At 46.3% G+C, this 25,304-nt stretch overlaps 2 protein-coding genes and 1 long non-coding RNA gene across 3 annotated transcripts; 2 read left to right on the top strand and 1 right to left on the bottom strand.

The window, feature by feature from the left end:
- Positions 1-675: 675 nt before the first annotated feature.
- On the top strand, positions 676-4,380 carry ASPHD1 (aspartate beta-hydroxylase domain containing 1). The gene is made up of 3 exons (XM_008514268.2): positions 676-2,216; positions 3,458-3,571; positions 4,109-4,380. Exons 1-3 carry the CDS (start codon positions 1,337-1,339, stop codon positions 4,216-4,218), a joined length of 1,104 nt encoding a protein of 367 aa, XP_008512490.1. The 5' UTR covers positions 676-1,336; the 3' UTR covers positions 4,219-4,380.
- A 136-nt stretch (positions 4,381-4,516) lies between these two features.
- Positions 4,517-18,418, bottom strand: KCTD13 (potassium channel tetramerization domain containing 13). Its single transcript, XM_008514270.2, has 6 exons — positions 17,867-18,418; positions 16,372-16,541; positions 8,135-8,224; positions 7,993-8,045; positions 7,128-7,323; positions 4,517-5,303 (listed from the first exon to the last, which is right to left on the bottom strand). Exons 1-6 carry the CDS (start codon positions 18,108-18,110, stop codon positions 5,067-5,069), a joined length of 990 nt encoding a protein of 329 aa, XP_008512492.2. The 5' UTR covers positions 18,111-18,418; the 3' UTR covers positions 4,517-5,066.
- LOC139074884 (uncharacterized) lies at positions 18,344-25,098 on the top strand. The gene is made up of 2 exons (XR_011524769.1): positions 18,344-18,547; positions 22,763-25,098. It is a non-coding gene; the product is annotated as an uncharacterized lncRNA (long non-coding RNA).
- The last annotated feature ends 206 nt before the right edge of the window (positions 25,099-25,304 follow it).

Raw genomic sequence — 25,304 nt, forward strand, 5'->3', positions numbered from 1 at the left:
TTCCTCTTCCCAGGGTGATGAGGGGCGGCACAGCTGGACTCGCGCCTGCTCAGTCCCCGGTATACCCTCTGCCCACATCCAGACCAGCCATGGGACTTCCCTCTTCCTTTTACAGAAGCTCATGTGGAATGGGCTTTCCCCTCCTCCAGGAGAATGGCAAGTTTCCACGTTCGTGAGAAGTCTAAGAGGTGACTGGCCTGAATCTGGGGAGGGGAGACCTCTCCTCTTACATACAACGTGAACCCGGCCAGCTGCCAGGCGGCTTCAAATTTTATTTTTTCTCCTGGCCTCTCTCACAACGCCTCTGGAGCGCCCTTTTCAGCACCACCAGCGAGAGGACAGCTCTCCTCGGCCCCTCCTGAGCGGGCCGGTTCCGGCGCCGCGCGCGATTGGCTGAAGCCGCCTTCGCCATCAATCAGGCTCCAGCCGGAGGCTGGCTCGGCGAAGGCGAAGGGGGAGTCATAGGCCAACTGGTCCAGGGACTGGCAGACCGACCCACAGGCTGCGGCATCCCTGTCCGCAGTCCACGAACGCGGGCCTTGTCCGTCAGTCGGCGCGCTCACCCCGCCCCTTGACTTGCCTCGCCTCTCCCTCAGGCCCTGCCCCTTCTTTTCGCATTGCGGGGAGGCTGGAGGTTGGCTCGGTGCCCCCCGCACCCCACGTGGCGCCCCGTCGCGGCCGGGCGGGGGTTGGGGGGAGGGCTAGGCAAATCCTGAGACGACTCCCCACCCCAAGACTGAGTTGTGACTGCCAGTGGGCGGGGGTGGGGGTAGCTAAGCTGAGAAGACTGTGGAGAGGGGTGACGTCAGGGTGAGTGGGAGCCAAGGAAGGAGCGAATAGGAAAGAGAGAGAAAGAGAGAGACGGGACTCGCGGGTCAGGTCGAGTGAGAAGCGAGGGCAGGAAGGAGAGAGGCGGGAGGAAGGAGAGAAGCCGCTGCGGAGAACGACTGATTGCGGGTTCCGGGGCCGCGGGTCCAGGTGGGGTAGGAACTGCTGTCCGGGGAAGCTAGAAGGAATAGGGGGAAGAGAAAGACAGAACGAAAAGAAGAGCGGAGGTGGAGGGAGGAGAGAAGAAGGGAGAAGGGGAGACAGAGGGTGGGGAAAGGAGAAGCAGAGGGAGACAGGAAACTGCCAGAAGGAGAAAGAAGGGGGAGGGGGGAGGGCGCAAAAGGAAGAGGAGAGAGTTGGAAAGAGAAAGAAAAGGTAGAAGGAGAGAGAAGAGAAAGATAGATGGAAAGAAAGGGATAGGAGAATTAGAGGTACACGAAGGAGGCAAGAAAGAGGGAGATACAAGGTGGAGAGAAGCCCTCAGAAGGAGAGAGAACCAAGAGTGGGGATGTGGAAGGGAAACAGCCCAGGGGGTAACCAGGGAGCAGCCATGGAGGGAACCAGAGGACAACAGGGGGGACAGGGGAACTGGGGTCTGGAAGATGACCCAGGCCTCTTGGCCAGGGCCTCCTTGCCCATCATGCCTGCATGGCCATTGCCCCTGGCTTCCTCAGCGCTTACCCTGCTCCTTGGAGCCCTCACTTCCCTTTTCCTCTGGTACTGCTACCGCCTGGGCTCCCAAGACATGCAGGCCCTGGGGGATGAGAGACAGGCTAGGAGTGTCAGTGGTGGGCCTGGGGGATGCTCTGAGGCTGGCAGGCCAAGCCCAGGGAGTGCTGGAGAGCCTGGGGAAGGACCCAGAACAGAAGGCTTAGTGAGCCGTCGCCTTCGGGCCTATGCCAGGCGCTACTCCTGGGCGGGGATGGGTAGGGTGAGGCGGGCAGCTCAGGGTGGCCCAGGCCCTGGGGGAGGGCCAGGGGTCCTGGGCATTCAGCGCCCAGGCCTGCTTTTCCTGCCAGACCTGCCCTCAGCCCCCTTCATGCCACGGGATGCCCAGCGGCATGATGTGGAGCTCCTGGAGAGCAGCTTCCCTGCCATTTTGCGGGACTTTGGGGCTGTGAGCTGGGACTTCTCAGGGACTACCCCTCTGCCTCGGGGCTGGTCCCCACCCCTGGCCCCTGGGTGCTACCAGCTCCTGCTGTACCAAGCAGGCCAGTGCCAACCCAGCAACTGCCGCCTGTGCCCTGGAGCCTATCGGGCACTGAGGGGGCTGCGGAGCTTTATCAGTGCCAACACCTTCGGCAATGCTGGCTTTTCTGTCCTCCTGCCTGGGGCACGGCTTGAGGCCCGCTGTGGGCCCACCAATGTGCGGGTCAGATGTCATCTCGGTAAGTAGATGCTGCCTACAGACAACTTCCTTGCCTCCATGATTCCCCCTCCAGACTCTCTTCTTCTCTGCCACCAGAGCTTTCTACACTGTGGTTCTGATCATGCCTTTCTTCTCAGAAATCTTCACAGCAGCATTTCCTGAGCTTCAGCGATTTGCAAACCATCTTCATAAGCTTTGCCACAGTCATTTACCACCTGTACTATGTTTCTTCATATTGACTCTCCCCACATTTTTACTTATTTTAAAGCAATCTTTACAGGACAATGATAATCAGTATTACTTACCCTAAAAAAATACTGATAAAAACAAATTTAAACTTAAAAAAAGAAAGCTTTAAAAATTCTAGCTAAGTAGTTTCTCTGAGACCGAAGCCTATGCTGTCTTCACTTAGACAGGAGCAACGTTAGTGGGGTGTTAAAGTCATGGTAGCACCAAACTGAGGTTTCCTTTTCGATGTTTGAAAGATTGAAAGAAAATGGAAAACAATACAATTTTCTGAGTTATTTAATGGCATGACCTTGTTTTGCCTAAAATCATCTCCTATGCTACTAGTTGGATGTGTTCTCCACTTCTAAGCACAATGGCCTCAGGATCAAGTCCAGATCCTTTCTCTCCTGCATCTCCCACCTGTTCTCTTCCTCCCCTTCCTTCCCAATGTGCTCTAAATCTTAAAGGCCTCTGACCGATTCTGGCAGATGCCACACTCATGCTATACACTTAACCTAGAATGTCTTTACCCTTTATCATTTTATCACCTCCTGGAAAACTCCTCCTGAGTCTTCAGGACTCACATTTTCTATTGCCACGTGTCCTCTGGGATGTCTTCCTATTCCCCATCATTTTAGTTGGCTGCTCAGTTTTCTCACAGCATTTGATTGTGTGGTCCTTGGGCCAGGATGGAGCCAATAGTTTTATACCTTGTGGGAGAGAAAGGCCTATCACATAGTAGGTTCTTGAGTTAAACTGTCAGAAGCCCAAGAGGAGATGCCACTTCTTCCAGTAAGCTTTCCCTGTTTTCTGAAGCAGAATAGATTGTGCTTTGCACTGCATTTCTCCTATCTCCTAGCACTTCTTTCATCCAGTATGGTCTTCTAATAACACTTGGGTCACTTTCCAGAGAGCAAAGAGAGACCACCATAGACACTGGCATTTAACACCCTCAGATCTGCTTATTGATTGAATGGGGTGGGCCCCTTTAACAGAGGCAGGAGCGATAGATGCCTGGGTCTCTTTCCACAGGCCTGAAGATCCCCCCTGGCTGTGAGCTGGTGGTCGGGGGTGAGCCCCAGTGCTGGGCTGAGGGACACTGTCTACTGGTGGATGACTCCTTCCTGCACACAGTGGCTCATAATGGTAATGGGGCTCCCGTTCTGCCAAGGAGGGATGAGGGACTAAAAAGTGAAGTGGAGTAGACTAGAGATCACAGAATCAGCCCCAACTGGCTTCCTGTTCTAGCACCACCATTTTGTAGCTGCATGACCTTGAATAAGTCACATAACTTCTCCAATCATCTGTGAAATAGGGCAACTGCCATCTTGATCAGGTGACTGCAAGGATTATATGTTAATGTAGGTGCATAGCGAAGTGGTTAACATTATAAGACCCTAGGCTGATCCACCTGAGTTCCTGTCCTACCTCTGGCACTTATAGGCTGTATGACCTTGGACAGTTATTTAACCTCTTTGTGCCTCAGGGACTTTGTATAAAACGGGAGTAATTATGGTACTAATTCAGAGTTTGTTTTATGATTAAGAGTTAATACACTTAGGGGTTAGAACAGTGCGTGGCACTTACTTACAAAGTGCTGCTTTTACAAGTGTTTGGTGAGTGTTCTGGCATATAAGCTCTTAATGTTAGCTGCTCTCCTGTCTCCATCCCCATGTGCCCTAGGCTCCCCTGAAGATGGGCCTCGAGTAGTCTTCATCGTGGACCTTTGGCACCCCAACGTGGCTGGGGCCGAGCGCCAGGCCCTCGACTTTGTCTTCGCACCAGACCCTTGAAGGAAGGCGTTCCCTTCAGACATTTGGGCTGGAGAGATGCTGCACTCAGGGATGGCTTGAGTGTTAGCCAGGACCTCCTCTCCATTGCAGGGGCTGGGATGGGGCTGAGGGTGGGAACTGACCAGCAAACACTGAAATACAGATTTTTAAATCCTCTCCTAACTCCTGACTACTTTCTTCCCAGCTACCAGCCCCAGGGAAAGACATGGGGCAGGGGTTCATTTCTTCTCCCACCCAACTAGCCAGGTACAAGCCATCTCCCTGGACCCCTCCCCAGGAGCTAGTACCAGACCCTCAATTCAACTTTATTCCAATAATTTAATAGAAAATTAAAATAAATAATATGAAACAGATTGAGATGGCCGAGCTGGTGCAGGCCCAGGCCCGCCTAGTACAAAGTTAAGGAGGTAGGGAGAATGGTGGGGGAAGGAGGCAGGCAAACTACCCTGCACAGTGCAGGGAGGTGGCTCAGTATGTGGTGGGTGTTATTAAGGGCTGGCTTGACACTTTGGCATGAAAAATGTACTAAAAAAAAGAAAAAGGGAATTCTAAATCATTCTAAACCAGCTGATGAGGGAAGATATCAGGACCAAGATGAGGATAAAGGAATGAACGTAGGCCTTCTGAAGGGCTCTGACTGAGGGGAGGGGTTGGAATGTACTGTTATTAGCAATGAGGTGGGAGTGAATGGAAAAGGGCCAAAGTGAACTGTACCATGCAATGAAGGGACAGAAGGAAGGCCCACGACTTGGCCAGCAAAGCCGGGGCAAAAGTCTGGGAAGTAGAGGAAAAGCTAGAGAGGGACTGCGTCCCAGTGGCAGGAAGAAAACAGGAAGAAAGGTCAAAAGTCAGTCCTTGAAGACAATCTGTTGGCCATGAGGACGCTCATCGTGGGTGATGTGGCGCCGGACATGGATCCTGCGGACACGGTGCTCTCGGTTCTCTTCATCCTCCCCTCGGCCTGTCCCGCCACCTCCAGCTGCACCCTCTGTGGCCTCCAGGAGGGCTGGGTCTGGGCCCCGGGGAGTCTCGTAGATCAGGATGTTCAGGGTCTCCTCAAAGATCCGGGCCTCTGGGAATTCCACCTGCAAAAGGCCAGCAACCCCCAGCTCCCACCCTCTGGACCAGTCACACAGCGAGCCCCCTTCCTAGCAGCTGCTGCACTGGCACATCTCCTAGTCTTTGCAATCACGGGTTCTTTAACCTGGACTGTCCTCTTTGAAGCTTCTTTACTCAAAGTACACAACTTCAAGGTCCAGCTCTGAAGCCGGGCAGAGTTATTTGTTTTCTCTCCGTTGCTGCCAAGTCTCTTGGTGTGCCCTTTCATTTGACAAATATCTACTGAGTGACTGCACTATACCAGGTGTTGTTCTAGGCACTGGGAATACAGCAGTGAACAAAATTAAGTTCCTATCTGCAGGAGGTTCACATTCTACAGGGAGGACACAGACACACATACAATAAAGTATAAACTACCAAATGATGATAAGTGTTATGGAAAAAAAATACAGCAGGAGAAGGGGGTGGGGATGGCCACATCCAGGAATGTTACAACTTTAAAGAGGGAGTTCAGAGAAGGCCTCACTGAGGTGACATCTGACTGAAAGCAAAACAAGGGGAGTGAAGGAGCTAGGTGGATAACTAGAGAAAGAGCAATCTGGGAAGAGGCAAGAGCAAGTGTAAGAGTTCTGGGGCAGGAGTGCACTTAGTGTATTATTTGAAGATCAGCAGCAAGGAGGCCAATGCAATGAGACAGAGTAATGAAGAGAGCAGAAAGGGATGAAGTGAAGAGGTGACTGGGGGCTCCCCTTGTGTGGCTTGGAGGGATATAATTAACATAATTCTTAACAAGCTGCAGTCTAACTATTGGTTTATCTTCCTATCTTCCCAATTATAGAGGAAGCTGCTTGGAAGCTGGGTCATTCATTCATTCACGCACTCAATAAATGTTTCCTAGCTTCCACTGTGTGATAAGGGCCTAGCTAGTGCTAGAGATAGGAAAAAGAAGATACAGTCCTACCCTCAAGAAACTAAAATCTTGCTACTGCAGTAAACACCCCCCTACCTCCCACTCCCGGCAGAAGGGAGTATGACCAACTTTGTCTGGGGTTGTTGGGTTGAAATTTCATGAGCAAAGGTGTCCCAAAGAAACTGATGCCTGGCTTGGGTCTTAAAGATTAAGCATAAGTTCATTAGGCAGACAGGGATGAGGAAAAATAATTCCAAGAGGGAACAGTGTGTGCAAAGGTAGGGAGGTATAAAATAGCATTGGGTGATTAGAGGCTTGCAGGAGGTGTATCTAGGGCACATCCTTCATATCAAGGTCAGAAGGGACCAGACTGATAAGATTGTCAGGAGTCAGATGACATGTCAGAGGGCTTGTACTTTACTCAGCATTTCATTCACCTTGATTTTAAGCCTGGTGCAGCACTTAGTGCAGAGTAGGTGCTCAGGAAGTATCTGCTGATGATTCCCATGTTAATAACTCAGGACCTACAAACTCAGTTTGTAGCGTTCTAAGAGACCTGTGTGTTCTAAGGTCCCGAGGTTTTAAGAACCTATTTCGAATCATGGACCCTTCTGAGATTCTAACGACAACTATGGTCCTTCTATACGGAAAAATGCATACATACTCCCAAACCTGCATGCTATTTCAAGATAGCTTTGAAACCCAACTGGCCTAGGTTAAGAATCCCACTCTTACCCAACACGCTCATTTCATAGGTAGAGATATAGAGACCCACAGAAGGTGACTTGCCCAAGGTTATACAGCTAAGACCCCAAAACTTGGAACTCCAGCTCCTGCCTCCCAGTAACGGACTTGCCCCTGCCTGATCTGCTGAGCTGCCAGTTCCTCGTCCTGCCCACCACCACAGCCCTCCCTGACCAGGCCCTTAATCCCTTCTGACCTTGGTCTGTTTCTTCTCCGTGGCATAGACAATGGAGGTGCAACACACCTCGGCGATTTTGCGGCCCTGCCCGTAGAAAGACCAGCAGCAGATCTCGTCCCCCAGTACATCCTTGAGGAAAAGCAGCCGCCCGTGGAAGCGCAGGGCCAGTTTGTCAAACAGCTCGATGTTCTTAAGTAAGTTGTCATCTGAAGTGCTGAGGGTTAGGGGGCCAGGAGGCCTCAGCACAACTGGCTTCTCTCCCTCTGTTCCCCTCTAGCATAGGGGCCCAGACACCCAGCACTGTGGTCCCGCCCAGGAATTGGGTGCCTGGCAGGGAGCTTCCTCCACCCCTGGGGCCAGGCTAAGCAGGCCTGAGAAAGGAAGTAGCATTTGCTGAGCAAATCCCAGCACAGCAGAGTGGCTACCAATGCAGGCTCCGGGACTAGGCTGTCTCATCCCTAGCTCCACTATTTAATTAAGTGACACGAGGGAAGTTACTTCACCTCTCGGTGCCTCAGTTTCCTCATCCATAAAATGGAGATCATAACAGTACCTACCTCAAACAATTGTGAGGATTATGTGAGTAAATATACGTAAAGCAATTAGTGCAATGCCTGTTGTAAAGTAAGCTCTTAGTAAAATGCTAGTCATTACCATCTATTCCTCACCTGAACCTGTTTACTGATGATAAAACTGAAGGTCAGAAGTGAAAATGACCTGTCCAAAGCACCCAGTGGGTAAGTGACAGAGCTGGAATTTGCATTCAGGTAGGCATTCTTTTCACCCCTCGGTGTGGTCACAGCCCTCCCCTTGGGCCAGAAGCAGAGCTGCGCTTGAGCCCAGGATTCTAGCCCGTACACCTCCCGGCCCCCAAGGTGGTCACCTGGTATAGGAGTACTTGTTGTTACTGCGGTTGTGCAGGAGCTTCACCACGGGCTGTTGGGGCAGAGAGGATGGAAAAGGGTGGGGGTCAGGCTGCAGAGAGAGGCCCCCAACCTCCACTCTTCAGGGCTCAGGGGCCTCACCTTGGAGGTGCTGGCCAGGAGCTGCTGCTCCTCTTGGGGAGATGTCACCATGGGGATGAGGCACAGCGGGGACAGGTTCTGCCTTTTTTGCTGGAGAAGAAGCGGAAGGTGGTTAACAGCACAAAGGTCACTCAGTCCCCTACACAAAAGCCTTCAAAAGCTGCTTGTTGCCTTTGGGGAAAAATCCAGACTTAGTGGTCCAAAACGCTCTGCAGGATCCGAACTCTCGGATCTTGTCTCTACCACTCTCCCCTGCCTGCTGGGCTTCAGCCCCGCTGATGTTCCTTTGCACATCCAGCTTGTGCACTCCCTCCACTCCCAACCCTTTGCTGTTCCCACTGCCGGGAATGGTCTGCACTCGGTTGTTTGCGTGGCTGGCTCCATCATATCAGTCTGATACAACTCAAACAGTGCCCCTCAGAGGGTGCTGATCCCGCTCCCTAAGCTCCCTGCTTAAAGCAGCCTCCACTTCTGCCTTTCACATTATCAGTTCACTTTCTTCATGGCAGTCAGGGCCTTACATTTTCTCATTTTTCAGTACATTTGCTTATGGTCTGTCTCTTCTCACCTCGGGAGTAAGTGTCTAACATACAGTAGATGCTTAGTAAGTATCAGTTGAATGAATGAACCTGGCTGGGTGGGAGGCTGGAGGCAGAATCAGAACCAGACACACAGGCTTCTTTCCTCTTCTCTGTCTCCTAGAATCTTTATGCCAAAACCCCTCTCACCTCTCTCAACCTAAAAACTAGATGTGCAATTCTAATAGAAATTCTAGAAGATTTTTTTGAGAAACTCCTAAGACTTTTTCTAAAATTAATATGGAATAAAAGTCTACTATTACTTAGGTCAATTTTTAAAAAGAGCCAAAAGAGACTTACCCTACCAGATATTAAGATAGCCTACAAAGCCATAATAATGAAAGCAGTGTGGTTTTGGTGTAGAAACAAACAAAAACAATGGAACACAACACAGAGCCTGGAAACAGACTGGGGTATATATGAGAACGATATTTATACAGAGGATACCACCAATCAGTGGGGAAAGTATTGGTTATTACTGTGTAGCAAATTGTCCCCAAACTTAGCAGCTTAAATCAACAATATTTATTCTCTCAGTTTTTGTAGGTTGGCAACTCAGGAGCAGCTCAGCTAGGTGCTTCTGGCATTGAATCTCTCACAAGGCTGTAGTCAAGTCAGCTGGGGCTGCAGTAATCTGAAGGTATGACTGGGTCTGAAAGATTCGTTTCTGAGAAAGCTTATTCATATGGCTGGCAAGTTCATGCTGGCTATTGGCAAGAAACATCTGACCCTTGTCATTTGGATCTCTCCATAGGGTTGCTTGAGTGTCCTCATAACATGGCAGCTGGCTTCTCCAGAGCAAATAATCCAACAGAAAGCAAAGTGAAGGCCTCAACGTCTTTTATGACCTAGTTTTGTTAGCCCTATTCAGTGTTGAAGGAAACTACATAAGGGAATGAAAACTAGGGGAAAGAATCACTGGGGACTGCCTTGGAGGATAGGACCATGGTCCACCTTCTGGCTCCCATTGATTCAAATCCCTCCCATATGCAAAATACACTCACCCCCTCCCAAGATTCCCCAAAGTCTCATCCCATTACAGCATCAGCTTCAAGTACAGAATCTTGTCATCTAATTCAGGTCCAGGTGGAAATGAGGCTCCTTGGGTGTAGTTCCTTAACTATATAGGTCCTTAAGTACATTTCCTCTTGATCTGAAGAACTGTGAACTAAAGAGACAAGTTATCTCTTCCATATACCCAATATGCAATGGTGGAACAGGCATTAGGATAACCACTAGGACACCAATGTTCAAAAGGAAGAGGCGGGGACATGAGGCACATAGAAGTCACTGCTTCAAAGAAATTCTGTAATCCAGTTTGACAAATGCCGGGAGCTCTCTGACGCATACTCTTGTCCAGGAATGATTCTCTATGGCTCTTGGCTCTGCCCTGAGTCATTCTTCCTTTTCCATGAAAGATGGTCCAGGTCTGCAGCTCCATAGTTTCCTTAGCCTGTTTTCTGCCTGTAGAACTTTTGGAGTCCAAAGGCCTCTTCTCCTCTTGCACTGTCTCTGTCCCATTCAGTCCAAGCTGGCAGTGTTTCTGCCAACATAATTCTCTTAAAAATTTAATGGGTGTCTTGTGAGTCTTGGGGTCCAGTGCATTAGACAAAAGCCACTCTCACAAATCTCTGTGAGATAAGCTCTTCTCTACTCTGGGCTTGCACTGGGACTGCTGCTGTGTAACACCCTTAAGCTTCTTAGAAGTGCCATTATTTGATTGAACTATTCTCTGAGGCATCTTCTTGGATATTTCTGAGGTTTTAACAAAGGATTTTACAATCAAAATCTCAGCTTCATCTTTAGACCACGTTTTACTGAGAATGCCCTGTATTTGGTCTTTGCCTGGAAGCCATTTGTCAATTTTAACATCAGTTATTATCTGAAAGGTTGGGAATTTTCAAACCCAGTAATTCCTGGCTTCTTTTTCTTCAACTCTTTTTTTCTTTAGCTTACCCTCTCCTCTTCTATTTTACTACAAGCAACAAGAAAACTGTTGGCACCTTCAATATTCTGCCTGGAAATCTCTTTAGTTAGATCACCCACTCCATTAGGTATGTTTTCTGCTTTCTACATTCCTGTAGGAAACAATGTTGCTAAACTTCTGCCACTACATACTAAAGATTCCCTTTCCACCACTTTCCAATAACATTTTCCTCACTGCAGCCTCCTCAAAGGTCATCAGACTTCTAGGAACCAAATCTTTAAAGATCTTTAGGCCTTTATTAACACTCTTCTCAAAGTCCTTCCAGCTTCGGCCTACTTCCAGCTTATAAAGCTACTCGTACATTTTAGGTTTTTGTTACGGCAGAATCCAACTCCAAATACCAAAATGTGTTATCTGTTGCTGGATAACAAATCACTACAAATTTAGCAGCTTAAAACAACAATAAACAATTACTGAGCCAGCCCTGATGGCCTAATGGTTAAAGTTTGGCACACTCTACTTCGGTGGCACAGGTTCCATTCCTGGAGGCAAAACCACACCACTTGTCTGTCAGTGGCCACGCTGTGGCAGCAGCTCACATAGAAGAACTAGGATGACTTACAAATGGAATATACAACTAGGTACTGGGGCTTTGGGGAGGGGAAAAAAAGCCCAACTATTATCTCACACAGTTCTGTAAGTCGGGAACCTTAGAGTGGCTAAAACCCTGGCTAGCCCAGGGTCTCTCATGCAGTTGCAGTCCAGTTGTTGGCCAGGGCTGTAGTTATCTGAAGACTTGACTGGGAAGCAGATTCTCTTACTTCTGAGATAGTTCACCCATGGGGCTGGGAGTTTGTGCTGACTGTTGGCAGGAGGCTTCAGTTCCTCACTAAGAGGACTTCTCCCTACAGCTGCTTGAATGTCCTCACATGGCAGCTGGCTTCCCCCAGAGTGCGTGATTCAAGAGGGAGGCAGAAACTGCAATGTCTTTTATGACTAGCTTTAGAAGTCACACATTATCATTTCTGCAGTATCTAACTAGCTACACAGGTCACCCCAATTCAGTGTGGGAGGGGACTAAACAAGAGCCTGAAAAACAGAAGGCAAGAATTGCTGGTGGCCATCTTGGATGCCGGCTACCACAGATTGTTTAGTAGATGGCACTGGGAAAACTAGCTCACTCTATGTGGGATAAAAAAAGAGTTAAATCCCGGGCCGGCTCGGTGGCACAGCGGTTAAGTTCGCATGTTCCACTTCTCGGCAGCCCGGGGTTCGCCAGTTCAGTATCCTGGGTGCGGACATGGCACTGCTTGGCAAAAGCCATGCTGTGGTAGGCGTCCCGCGTATAAAGTAGAGCAAGGTGGGCATGGATGTCGGCTCAGGGCCAGTCTCCCTCAGCAAAAAGAGGAGGATTGGCAGTAGTTAGCTCAGGACTGATCTTCCTCAAAAAAAAAAAAAGCAGTTAAATTCCTTTTCTAATTCACATTTACAAAAGTGAATTCCATTTAGATTAAAAGACCCATACATGAAAGATAAAACTATAAAGCTAATAAAAAATGTAGACTAGGAAAAGAATTCTTAAACAAGACCCTAAAAGGATACACCATTAGGGGAAAAAACAAGAGGACTCTGACTACATTGAAATCAATGATTTCTCCAGTTGACAACAGAAAGCATGACTTTACATAATAATGTTGAAGGAATGATACAATTATAATTATTCGACAACCCTAATGAAATTACTGATTTAGGCAAGGATTATCAATTGGTGTGAGGTTGATAGGTAATTGCCATTCATATAGTGCCTAAATAACATCACACAGATTATAGTTGGCAACAGGGAAATTTAACTACAATGGAGGGACCTAAACCCAGGGGCCAATTCCAAGCATCACTGATGATGGGTCATATTAGCAACACAATAGGTCTCTCGATATAACACAATATGAAATATATAACATTACCTAAAATGTATTCTAACCAAAATATTTAATATCAAGCCTTTAAATCTACCATCTAGTTTACAGAAAACTCAGGATAGGGTAGGGTAACAAACCAAATGATATAAGTAAATAACCAAGCAAATTTAGAAAGTGGGTCATTGTACAGGACATGTAGTGGTCTCTTTAACACGTCAGCATTGTGAGAAAAAAGGGACAGTTTCGGGTTGGAAGACACTTAAAGAACATAAGAAGCAGACGTAATGCAAGGATCTACATTGGGTCCTAGTTTACAAGAACCAGCTATAAAAGACATTTCTGGAACAAATGTAAAAATTTGTGTACGCCCTTTATGTTAGATAGGATAAAATTTTATTGACACGGAAAGATGGCAATTATTAACAAACAACAACAAAAGCAGATTACAAAACAGCACATACAGCATGATCAATTTTGGCAAACACACAAACACACACGAAAATACTTGGAAGGATATTTGGTGCTTTTATTTTGTTTTTGATTATCTGTGTGTCCTAAATTTCTACAATACTTATACACTGCTTTAAGAATAATAAATGGATCCCACTACTGGGTATGCATCCAAAGAGCTTGAAGTCAGCAATTCCAAAAGTCCCATGCACCCCAATGTTCATTGCAGCATTATTTACAATAGCCAAGACGTGGAAGCAACCTAAGTGCCCACCAACAGACGAATGGATAAAGAAGATGTGGTATATGTACACAATGGAATACTACTCAGCTGTAAAAAAAGAACAAAATCGTCCCATTTGCAACAAGATGGATGGACCTTGAGGGAATTATGTTAAGTGAAATAAGCCAGATAGAGAAGGACAATCTCTGTATGACTCCAATCATATGAGGAATTTAAAAATGTGGACAAAGAGAACAGATTAGTGGCTACCAGGGGAAAGGTGGGGTGGGGCGTGGGCACAAAGGGTGAAGGGGTATACCTATAACACGACTGACAGACAATAATGTACAACTGAAATTTCACAAGATTGTAACCTATCATTAACTCAATAAAAATTTTTAGAAAAAATGATAAATTAAAAAAAGAATAATAAATAGTTATTTATAATTAAAAAATCAAGGATTTCTATTCAACAACAGATGCCACAGAGGTAACACTCTAAGAGAAAATATTAGCAACATCTAAAACTGACTATAAATCATTATCTGAAACAGACTTTCTTAACTGGGGATCCTCATCTGAATCTCAAATCACAGCAAATAATCTGAGTAACTGATTTTGCAACTCTCCTGAGGATGACAGGTAAATAGTACCATTCTAGATGCATAAAACAAGAGTTAATTTATTATGTACAACACATGCCTCAGGGTAACATGGCTTAATTCCTCCTAAGAACAAAACTAAAATATGTGAGGATCTCCTGCAAAGCAACCAGAAAAAGATAGGAAACTCAGTAGAAAATTTGGTAAAGAATATGAATAGGCAATTCACAGAAGGGGAAAGCAAAAAAGCTAGTATGAAAAGATGCTCAGTCTCATTAGTAATCAGAGGCAAGCAAATTAAAATGAGATCACTCTATACCAATCAGATTGGCAAAATTAGAATGCGGGATGATGCTATGTGTTGTCGAGGAGACACAAAAATGGAATCCCTTACGCAGTGCTGACCAAGAGTATAAAGTGCTACAGCCATTTGGGAGAGTAATCCAATGATGCTTGCTGAAATTCATTTGTATGTGTCTTGTGACCCAACAATTACACTCCCAGCTACAATCATGAGAAACCCTGGCCCAGGACCCATAAGGCTACATGTACAAGGATGCTCATGGTGGCTCTGTTTGTGAGGGCAGGAAGCAGGAGGCAATCTACATCTCCAGCCTCAGGGGAATATATAAATAAAATATGGTGAATGCACACCATAGATTCCTGTACAGCAGTTAGAAGCAAAGAACTAAATGTACATACAGCAGCATGACTAGATCTGGAAAAAAGTGTTGAATTAAGAAATAGAACACATGATCCATAGCTCAATGCCATTTATGGAAATTTAAAATGCATGCATATACAACACAATGCTTTAGCTTTTCAAGGGTACAAACATAATCCAAGCATACGGATCAAAACATTAAAATGGGAGGGGTACCTACAGGGAAAGGGAAGTAGGCAGAGGATTGGGAAGGAAAAAATAGAAAGAGAAGATTTGCATAGATCAATGATGATTAAGTGCCATATACTGAGGAATATACGGAACTCAATTCTCTGTATCTAAATCTTAAAAACAAAACGAAAAACCTCCAAAGAAACAAGCAAATTCTAGCTGAGTAGGGTGGGGATGGGAACAATCTCAGGGAAACCTAGAGAGGAGGCAGCTGGAGCAGAGAAGAAAAAGCATTGCACCTGGGAGTCAGATAACCTGGGGCTGAATCTGAGTTCTGCTGCTTACTGGCTCTTTGACCTTGGATGCATCCCCAACTTCCCTCGTGTTTCATTTTATGTCAAACAGGGGTACAAGATGTCCACACAAGCAGACTGTAGAATCACTCCTGACACACAGTGGGTGTGAGACAACATTAGATAAATGTAAAACTATACAGCAGGAATGCATTTCCAAGATCATCTAGTCTAATGTTTTTCAAACTGTAAGTGGTAACCCATTAAGGGGTTATGAAATAAGTTTAATGGGTCTCAAATAGCACTAAAAAGAAAGAAGACAATATATCAGAGTGTATTTCACTAAAAGTATCATTTTATAAAACTCTCATCTCAGTTATACGTATGTGAGCATGAAATGCATTTTTTTTATGAGATGCTGTCAAAAAGTTTGAAAAACACGGATACTGCTCAAAGGAATTCTATATTTTTGGATTTCAAGAATAAGTATTGTCCAATATAATAGAGAGTTGTTCATAGTTGCCACTTTTGAATATACAAAGGGCATCAAAAAAGAAACTCTTATAATTTCCTGTTAATATTGTATCATAAAAGAAAGGACATTGTTAACTGTAAAAATAGAACAGCATAAAAGGCTTTATGTTAAAACTCACTACACTGTACATGTTTTTCTCATTTCCCTATCTTTTGGAACATAAGGACAGAATGCCAGAGGTAGGAATTGACTCACTCAAGGTCCCTCAGTCAGCTGGGGCAGAGGTGACACTTAACCCATATGTCCTGGCTGGGCTTTCCAAGTTCTTCTCAGAACCCTAAGAGATCCACAGAAGAGAAGCCCAGCAGGTGGGGCTCTGGATCCCCCAACCCGGTTTTATTGGGAGCAGCTCTGTTTATATGAGAGTTCATTGGTAAAAAAAAATTTTTAAACCCCCTGGGGGGTGGGGCGTGGAATGCTGCCTCCCAGGACAAGACCAGATCACAGAGGTCATTATATTCTGATTTAAATTTAGATTTTTCCCCTTAGTGGCACAAGGGAGTTATTTAGGATTTCTGAGCAAGGGAGAGAATAGACTGGGATTGTGTTAAGGATAATTACTCAGGCAGTGGTGTAACAGCTGAACTGGCTGGGAAGGAACAGCAAGAAGCAGAGAGAGAGCTGTCATTTAACTATTGCAGTAGTCTTGGCAAGAGGTGGTGAGCAGGGCCCTGTCCGAGGCAGCAGAGATACAGAGGACAGCACCCCCAAATTCTCTGGGGTCATGGTTAGTCAGGGCTAGACCACAGGCAGCCTCTCCAGGTAGTACCCTATATTTCCTTTTTTTTAATGTTCTAACATCTAACTGCTTGGACAGCTCTCCCAGGGACGTGGGCATAGAGGTGGGACTCAGGAGGCAGGGGAGGGACCCTCACCTGCAGCGCCAGCTGGCAGTCCTCAATCAGGCCCTGTACCAGGTAGTAGCGTGCTTCACCTAGTAGCTCCCCCAGTTCTCTGGTACTCTCAGGCAGTGGCACGGACCCGTCCCGCAGGTAGTTGAGGATTGTACCAAAGTGGCGGCCGCTCCGATCAATCAGCACCCAACCTGGTAGGGTGGGGAAAGGCAGAAGGAAGGATGGCTTTGCTGGGGGACCATGGAGCTACTAAATTTTTTGAAAACAAGGATTCCAAAGCTACAAGTCTGAATATTGATCTGTCTCAAACCTCTCCCATGTCCAAGAAAAACCCTTTAAAACATCTCCAGTGAGTTCGCCCATAGGCCCCCTTTTAAAATATCCAGCCACAGAGAATTAAGTCTCTCTCAAGTCTGTTCTACATTGAGAAGGTTCTCGCCAGGAGAAAGTTCTTATAGGTTACCTTATAAATAAGCCACTAACCTCTTCGTTAATTCTGACCATCCTATTTAATTAAACTGTCTACACTCCAGTTCACTACCATTTTAACCTTTATATTCTTCATAGAACTTATTACGACCTGGAATTACACGTTTGTTTCGTTTTTTCTATGTTTACTTGCTTATTGTTCTCCCCCTGCCCTCAGAAAAAAGCAAACTCCATAAGGCTAATCTTATCAGATTCGTTTCCTAAAGTATCTCAGCACTAACTGGCTTACAAATACTTACTGAATAAATTCTTCACCTTCAGATATTTGAAGACTGAGCTCTACCTCCCAAATTTTTATTCTCCTGTTCTCACAATCCTTTTTAACCCCTTCTGAATAGCACCCTCCCCGCCCCCCAAAAAACTTTAAGGTTCCACTTGGGCATGTGGGGCCCAAACCTGAATGTAGCACTCCAAGAAGGTAAAGTTCGCCCGCCAAAGAGAACCGTCCGCCCTCCTCTGGTGTCCCTGGCAAACCCAAAGCAGGTTTCTGTCTCCTCCTCCTATGATCTGCATTTACAGAAGGATTCGCAGAGTGTACAGGGAGCTGGGTTAGGGGAACACAGAGACAGACAAGATCCCCCAACTCTGCAGGTTAGTTGTTAGCGGTGCTGAGGTAGAGAGTGGAACAAAAGAATGGGCAGCTCTAAGAAACCGGCGAAGCCTGCCTGGAAGGGTGCTGCTGGCAGCACGGCAGCTTCCCAGGTCTCTCGAGCTGAGGGGTGAAGGGGAGAACTGGGGGGAGTGGTAATGAAAATTCGAGGTGACGTGTTGAATTACTACAGCGCCCGGCAGAGTTAGAGTAGGTTCCGTAAATGTTCGTTATTGCTGGAGGTAACGAGTAGGGGAGGAGGGAGATTATGAATGAGACAAGGAGATGAGATGGGATGGGGAGGCTGGGGGACGTGAGAATGAGTTAAGTGGACGGTAGTGAGACGAGAGAAGGGGCATGAGGAGGCTGGGCGATGAAAGACCAGAGGAAAGGGATCCGGGGGCTGGAGGACAGCGCAAGTAAGGGCGGCGCGCGTACCTCCGGCGTCCGTGAGCACCTCCGCGCGGCCGCTGAACATGGCCTTGAGCAAGGTGTCCTGGCCCGTGAGGGTGCGCAGCGTGGTGTAGTGTAGTGAGCCGCCCACGTTCAGCTTCACGTACTTGCTGTTAGGGGTCAGCGGCTTGAGACCGTAGGCGGTGGAGCCAGGCTCGAGACCCGAGGGCTTAGGGACATCCAGACACGGGGCCTCGGCCGCTGCCGAGCCCGAGGCTTCGGCCGACATGCCTGGTGGTGACGGCGGGCGGCGATTCTAGGCTCTCTCCGCGTCCTCTGGCCGGTCCCAAAGACCCCGGGACCCGAGCTCTCAGGGAAAACCGCTGGGCTCCTAAGCCCTTAGGCCGCCGCTACTCCGCTACACCTGCCCTCAGCCCCATCGCGCCGGCCCGCCCGGAAGCCGGGCCGAGCAGCTGCGCAGGCGCGGCAAGGTCCCGCCCCGGCCTCGCGGGCCGGGAGTGCGGAGCATGCGTAGTGGCCTTGGGCCCGTTGCGGGAGCCCAGACAAGCTGCCGCGGACCCCCTGTCTCCCCGCCCCGCCCGCACCAGCCCGGGCCAGGTCCGGCGGGGGGTTGCGTCAAGTGTGCCCCCCTCGCGAGTAGCCGACGCCAGCTTGAGGAGGCGCCTCGCCCCTGCCTGCTGTAGGAAGCGACGTCCCCGCTCCGTGGTTGGCTTTCTGCTCTCGGGGTGCTTCAAGGGCGTGAAGGGAAAACTGAGGCCCAGAGGGGCAGGGGATTGGCAAGGTTTCCTGGCCCCCAGCGCCACGCACTTGGCCGACTGAAGAGAGCTTGGAACAAAGCACGAAGGGAAGCTCGCAAGGGAGGCCAAAGGGGAGGCCAGGGGAGGTGGCGGTAGTCTAGGGCATGCAGCCTGTGAGTGGGTAAGGTTGTTGTGGAGGGCTTCTCTGAGGAGGTGATACGGAGGCGGGCTCGGTGAGCCAAAGAGTCCAAAGAAAGATTTCTTCACTCTCAAGGTCTGGTAGTAGTGATCCTTTATTCAGAGAATAGCATGGGGACAGGACCCATGGGCAGTGAAGAGCTGCAATGTGTTGAGGGTTAGGGCTAAATTTATAAGGCATGGGTATGTGACATATTTTTACTAGACAAAGGAAAGATGATGCAAAAAGTGTGTGGGGTCTGGCTGTTGTGTGGTCCTATAGCTTTAGATATGAATCGGGAGACTGGCATGTAGGCCAGGATGCCTTGGGCTTCTCTCCCTGGGGCAGCCTTGATCCACATCAATATCGAGCTGAAGCAGAGAAGCGGTCAAATGGAGGTGTGAGGAAGAGAGTTCCAAGCAGAGGGAAGGGCAAATACACAGACTCTCAAGCAGGAACACGCTTGATGTATTTGGGGAGCAGAGAGAATGTCAGGGGTGGCTGGAGTGGCTGAGCAAAGGTCTTAGAATCCCAGCTAATATCATTAGATACTCAACCCTGGGGAAAAAAAAAAGAGGATAGGAACACATTGTTGACAAAGTGTTTTTATCAGACTCGATCTACATCCAGTTGAGAGGCTGATACATCAGAGATTTAACAATGGACCTTACTGTCTAGCAGGGAGCTTTGCTGGAGAGAAAAACTAAACAGAGTTGTAGTTTCCGCCCTCTCACCAGTTCAACAGGTGATCCCGAGCAATTCATTTCCTCTAGGCTTGCTTGGTTCCTTTTGTGCTTAGTGAGGAATGCAAATTTAAATACCTGCAGGGCACAGGTTGGAGTGTAAACGAGTGGAGTGGGCCAGTTATAAGGTGTTGGTGGGTAAAGGGGCCTGTGGTGACTTGTGGAGAGCTCATTGTGGAGAGCTCATGTTCTGCCGAAGGGATTGCCAATTCTGATTTTTCCAGTGTAGCTGGTGAAACAATTTCTCTTGACAGCTGGAAGCTGATTTGCACTCTCCCTTCAGAAGCCTTGTGTTGCTGGGAGCCTACCTGCCACTATCAGCTAGGCTGCAGTATTGTCCTTTTGAGTATAAAAAGTTTCACACCAACATCAAAGTCACTCTCTGGTGGATTGAGATAATCATGTCCATAATCATGTCTGAACACATTGTCCAAACCACAGAAGTGACCAAACACAACCTCCTCCCCTACAGTTTGAGTGACTTGCTTGTTTACCAAGTACAGCTTTAGACCCATTCTTTCCTCCTAACTTCTAGATAAGAATAATTAAGATAACCAAAAAGAATTATGCCCACTTCCTGACAGCATCCAACCTAGAGCAAATCTCCCCTTTATTGAACCTTCCTAGAAAATCACCTAATACAAGTCCGAATCCTGTAATAACAATGCGCTTTCTAACATGTGCTTGCTGAGATGCCCAGGATGGGTTCCCCATGGTGTGCGGTCGCCCTTGTCCAACCACAGGTGCATCCCTGGTAGTGTTTGGCTGGAGGACATTGTCAGAAATGGAGCATCCACAGATGAAACCCTCACTGTCTTGGACTGGGACCTTTGACTCTATAATAATGTGTACATCTGAGATCCCTTGTGTCTCTAACTGTTTGAGGTACTATCCTACCCATGGCTGGGATGTAAGGTCTCGCTGAATTGAGCTCTCATGTTTCATTGAGACCTTTTAGCGTTGGGATTATTTTGTTTGTCTTCCTTGTGTGGGGGACTGGAATTGGCCACCCCAAGATATGTCTCTTTGGTATGAGGATTATTTTGGGCCGGTTACTTTTAAAAACTGCAGACAGGAAAGAAACTCTGAAAAGTAGAATTTACTTACCCTTTGTTAAGAGACATTTACATTTGTAAGGGAACTCTCCCTCTGTAAAGGTGTCTCCCTCTGTGTACCAGGAAGAAGGGGGGATGACCTTATCTCTAGAAACTCTTATGAATGTGGAAGGCAAGGACTTAAATCTGCATAATAACCTTACTCTTGTTTACTATACTTTTCTGGTAATCTCCCATAACTGACTCCCCCTACCCCCAACATCCTCCTTTGCCTTTAGCTGAGTGTGGTATTTAAGAGGAGAGCTTCAGTCATTTTGGCGAGTTGCTCAGTTTGCCTGAGCCTCTCCCATGTATACATGTTATAAAGCTTTGTTTAATTTTCTCCTGTTATTCTGTCTCATGTGAATTTAATTCATTGTCCGGCCAGAAGGACTCAGAGCGGGTAAAGGAAATGTCTTTCTCTCCTACACTTGGAAGACAGTCCCCCCCAATTTTTTGGTTATCCAACCAGATTTTATTTTTCCTTGGTGAAATTGTTTTCTGGCCTTCTACTGCCTCCTATGCTCTCTCCTTTTGTCTAGTGTCTTGAATGTTGTTTGTCTATAAGAGGAAAAGTCTATATGGAAAGGATGGGTTTGCAGCTCTGAATGTTTAAGGGCATCACAAACCTGTTATTGCCCAATCTCTAGTGGCTGGATACCACTTATCCCTCTAAGAAGTTGGGCATGCCAACCACTTTGGGGTCATGTAACTAGTTAGCATGCTGCAGTCTCATTTGTTATCAGAATTAACCAGACAAATGGCTCTGTGGGGGATCAGAGTTGGCCACCCCAAAATGTGTCTCTTTGCCTTGAGTAATTTTAAGAACAAAAGACTCTGAAAGAAACTTTGACCTTCCCCCTAACTGCCTAAGGATTTAAGATGAAAGGCCTGTCCCAGGACAGACCATCACCATAGACAACTCTGGGTATCCGTAGATTGTGAGGGTCCTTGCTAAGCCCATTTTTGTCAAAGTTCTGCCTACCAAACATTTGCTTTTCCATTTCCATGTGAAGTGCCTTCCTCCCCTTTGCAGTTCCAAACCACTACCCCCAACATTCTCCTTTGTCTTTGGCTGAAGACGACATTTAAGGTGGCAGCTTTGGCCGTTCTGGCAAGTTGCTCAGTTTTCCTGGGTTTCTCCAATGTATACATGTTATAAGGCTTTGTTTGATTTTTCTCCTGTTATTCTGTCTCATGTCAGTTTAATTCATAGACAAGCCAGAAGGACCTAGAGGGTAGAGGAATTGTCCTCCTCTGCTACAGCTCCATCAACCAAGAGCCAATAAATCTGGCTTACAACCAGCCCCAGGGGCTGTGAAATTCAGATGGTATCCTCAGACCAGTGTCCTTGGGATAAACTTTGGCTTAGGTCACCATTTCAAACCTTTATAAGGACTTCTTCCTGGGTTTTGTCTATGTTTCTGAGAACTGCTTTGTTTCATTTCTTCTGTCCAAATCAGGACATTTTCTCCGGCCTCTGATCAATGACAATTGGCCTTTGGCCAAGTTCTGGAGGTACAAGGTTGCACAGCATCATCCTTATGGATACTCATCTCAACTAAAACTGAGCCAAATAGCTGCTGCTTTCATGTTTTCTCATGATTACACTAACTTGTAGCCTTATCTCTCTGACACAATTTCGCTAGGGACAATTTGAAATTGCAGTGGCCATTTTGGGGGAACTTCTGGCAAGAATAAGATTGTTTATTTAAGAGGTGCGTCAGAACAAAAGGGGAAGAAACTCTCGTGAAGAGATTGTCTTGTTTGTCAAAAAGAGAGATTATTTTGTTTAACATAGGCAATATTTCATTTCTGTATTTTGTAGATTAATAAATGCTGACTTTTTTTGGGGGGGGGGGGAAGATTAGCCCTGAGCTAACTGCTTCCAATCCTCCTCTTTTCGCTGAGGAGAACTGCCCCTGAGCTAACATCCATGCCCATCTTCCTCTACTTTATATGTGGGACTCCTACCACAGCATGGCATGCCAAGTGGTGCCATGTCCACACCCTGGATCCGAACTGACAAACCCCAGGCCGCCAAAGCAGACTGTGTGCACTTAACCGCTGCACCACTGGGCCAGCTCCAATGCTGACTTTTTAATTGTATAGCTCTATTAAATTGTCAAGTGCCTGAGTTATTTATTTATTTTTTTACTTATTTTTAGGAAGATTAGCCCTGAGCTAACTGCTGTCAATCCTCCTCCAAAAGAAAAGAAAGATAAGACAGACTGCATCAAAATTTAAAACCTGTGTATCTAAGGACACAATCAACAGAGTGAAAAGGTGACCTATGGAATGGGAGGATATATTTGCAAATCGTGTATCCAATAAGGGGTTAACATCTAGAATATATAAAGAACTTCTTCAACTCAACGTAACAATAAACAACCCAATTTTTTAAATGGCCAAAGGACTTGAATAGACATTTCTCCAAGAAGATACACAAATGACCAACACCACATGAAAAGATGCTAAATATCATGAATCATTAGGGAAATGCAAATTAAAGTCACAATAAGATACCACCTCACATCCATTAGGATGAGTACTATCATTTAAAAAAGGAAAATAACAAGCGTTGGCTAGGATGTGGAGAAATTGGAACTGTTGTGCACTGTTGGAAATGTAAAATGGTGCAGCCACTATGGAAAACAGTATGGTGGTTCCTCAAAAAATTAAAAATAGAATTACCACATGATCCAGCAATTCCACTGCTGGACTACTCACAAGAATTGAAAGTAGGGTCTTGAAGAGATATTTGTGCAACCATGTTCACAGCAGGATATTCACAAAAACCAAAATGTGGAAGCAATTCAAGTTTCCATTGACAGATGAGTGGATAAACAAAATATGGTATATATGCACAATGGAATATTATTCAGCCTTAAAAAGTAAGGACATTCTGACACATGCTATGACATGGATGAACCTTGAGGGCATCGTGCTAAGTGAATTAAGTCAGTCACAACTGACAAACACTGTATGATCTCACTTATATAAGGTATATATCATAGAGACAGAAATAAAATGGTGGTTGTTAGGGGCTTGTGGGAGGCGGCAATGGGGAGTTGTTGTTTAATGGGTGTAGAGTTTCAATTTTGCATGATGAAAAGAGTTCTGGAGATTGGTTGCACAACAAGGGAAATGTATTTAACACTACTGAATTGTACACTTAAAAATAGCTAAGCTGGTAAGTTTTATCTTATGTGTATTTTGCCACAATTTTAAAATTTAAAAAGAAAAAAAGAAAAAATTTCCAATCAGACTCCATTATCACAGTCTTAGATTTATCCTTATAAGCCTGTCCCAGAAATTAAATCAGCTCAGATGGTAAATTAAGTACCTTCACTCAGACCTGCAAGCTGACAAAAGATAATAAAACAAATATTTATACTGAGGGTAGGTTTATGCTTTGGAAACAGAGATTCTCACTTAGAAAAACAGTGTGGCATTATCTTGTAAAATTGAACACTCACTTGTTCTACCGTGTAGGTCCTGCACCTGCTTGCCTTCCGATCTACTCCTTGTGCTCCCCTGATGTGTTCAGTTTTGTGCCAGGGAGACCACTGCAGGCTATCCATCTTAGTCAGCCATGTCACCTGGCTTCCAATTGGGTTCGCCTGGTGGAAGGCAATGGAGGGAGAATGGAAAGTGAGAGGAAGGGAGAAGCTAGGGTATTTCTCTACTAGCACTCTCCTCCACCCCTGCTCCCATCCCCACATTATGTAGCATCCCCCAGTGATGGCTATAGCTCTCCTGTGGGTCTAGCTCCCACAGGAGAGGCTGGCCATGATTCCAGCTTCTACAGGTGACCCTGGCTCTGGGATCTGGTAACACTAGCCCTTCGTTCCTCCAGTCCTGAGAGTGGTAACAGCTTTCTGCTATTAATTTTCAGGTTGCCTCGCTCTCTCCTGTTAGGCTTCTCAGCTATTGGTTACCGTACTATTCAGCAATAAAAAGGAACAAACTATAGATACATGCAACAACTTAGTTGGACCTTGAAGGAGTTATACTGAGTGAAAAAAGCCAATCTCAAAGTGTTCCATACTGTATCATTATATAACATTCTAGAAATTACAAAATTACTGAGCTGAAGAACAGACTGGTGGTTGCCAAAGGTTAAAATAGGGGTCAGGTAGGGAGAGGAGAAGAGCGTGACTATAAAGGGATAATATGAGGGATCTTTGTGGTGAAACAACAATTCTGTATCTTGATTGTGGTGGTGGTTACGCAAATCTACATGTGATAAAATTCTACGTGTGCATAGAACTGTGTATATACACATAAATACAAATGAATGCATGTAAAACTGGTGAAATCTACATAAAGTCTGGATTGTACCACTGTCAATTTCCTGGTTTTGATACTGTACTATGGTTATATAAGATGTTACCATTGGGAGAAATTGGGTACACAGTACCCTTTCTGTACTATTTTTGTAACTTCTTTTGTATCTGCTATTATTTACAAATAAAAATTTTTAAAAATCCAAAGAAAGAAAGAGAGATTCCCTGACATCTACAGGAATCTCTATAAAATGGACCACAAATTAAAAACTTTTAGATGTTTTACTATTATCTAAGGACGTAGCCATAGTCAAAACGGAGTCTAGCAGGAATGCTTCTTGATATTGCCCACAATGGCACAGATAAATGGACAATATTGAACCAACATTGGTGGAGGTAATTTTAGAGGTATTTCTGAGGG

This window comes from Equus przewalskii, chromosome 12 (genome assembly GCF_037783145.1).
Source record: "Equus przewalskii isolate Varuska chromosome 12, EquPr2, whole genome shotgun sequence".
NCBI classification, from domain to species: Eukaryota; Metazoa; Chordata; class Mammalia; order Perissodactyla; family Equidae; genus Equus; species Equus przewalskii.

What these genes read in the sequence shown, in the direction of transcription:
- ASPHD1 (XM_008514268.2), top strand. Translation starts at nt 1,337, where the DNA reads ATGTGGAAGGGAAACAGCCCAGGGGGTAACCAGGGAGCAGCCATGGAG. An exon ending in GCGGGTCAGATGTCATCTCG is followed by an intron (nt 2,217 to 3,457) that starts GTAAGTAGATGC and finishes CTCTTTCCACAG; the next exon opens with GCCTGAAGATCCCCCCTGGC. An exon ending in GCACACAGTGGCTCATAATG is followed by an intron (nt 3,572 to 4,108) that starts GTAATGGGGCTC and finishes CATGTGCCCTAG; the next exon opens with GCTCCCCTGAAGATGGGCCT.
- KCTD13 (XM_008514270.2), bottom strand. Translation starts at nt 18,110, where the DNA reads ATGTCGGCCGAAGCCTCGGGCTCGGCAGCGGCCGAGGCCCCGTGTCTG. An exon ending in TCCTGGCCAGCACCTCCAAG is followed by an intron (nt 8,046 to 8,134) that starts GTGAGGCCCCTG and finishes CTGCCCCAACAG; the next exon opens with CCCGTGGTGAAGCTCCTGCA. An exon ending in AACAAGTACTCCTATACCAG is followed by an intron (nt 7,324 to 7,992) that starts GTGACCACCTTG and finishes CCTAACCCTCAG; the next exon opens with CACTTCAGATGACAACTTAC.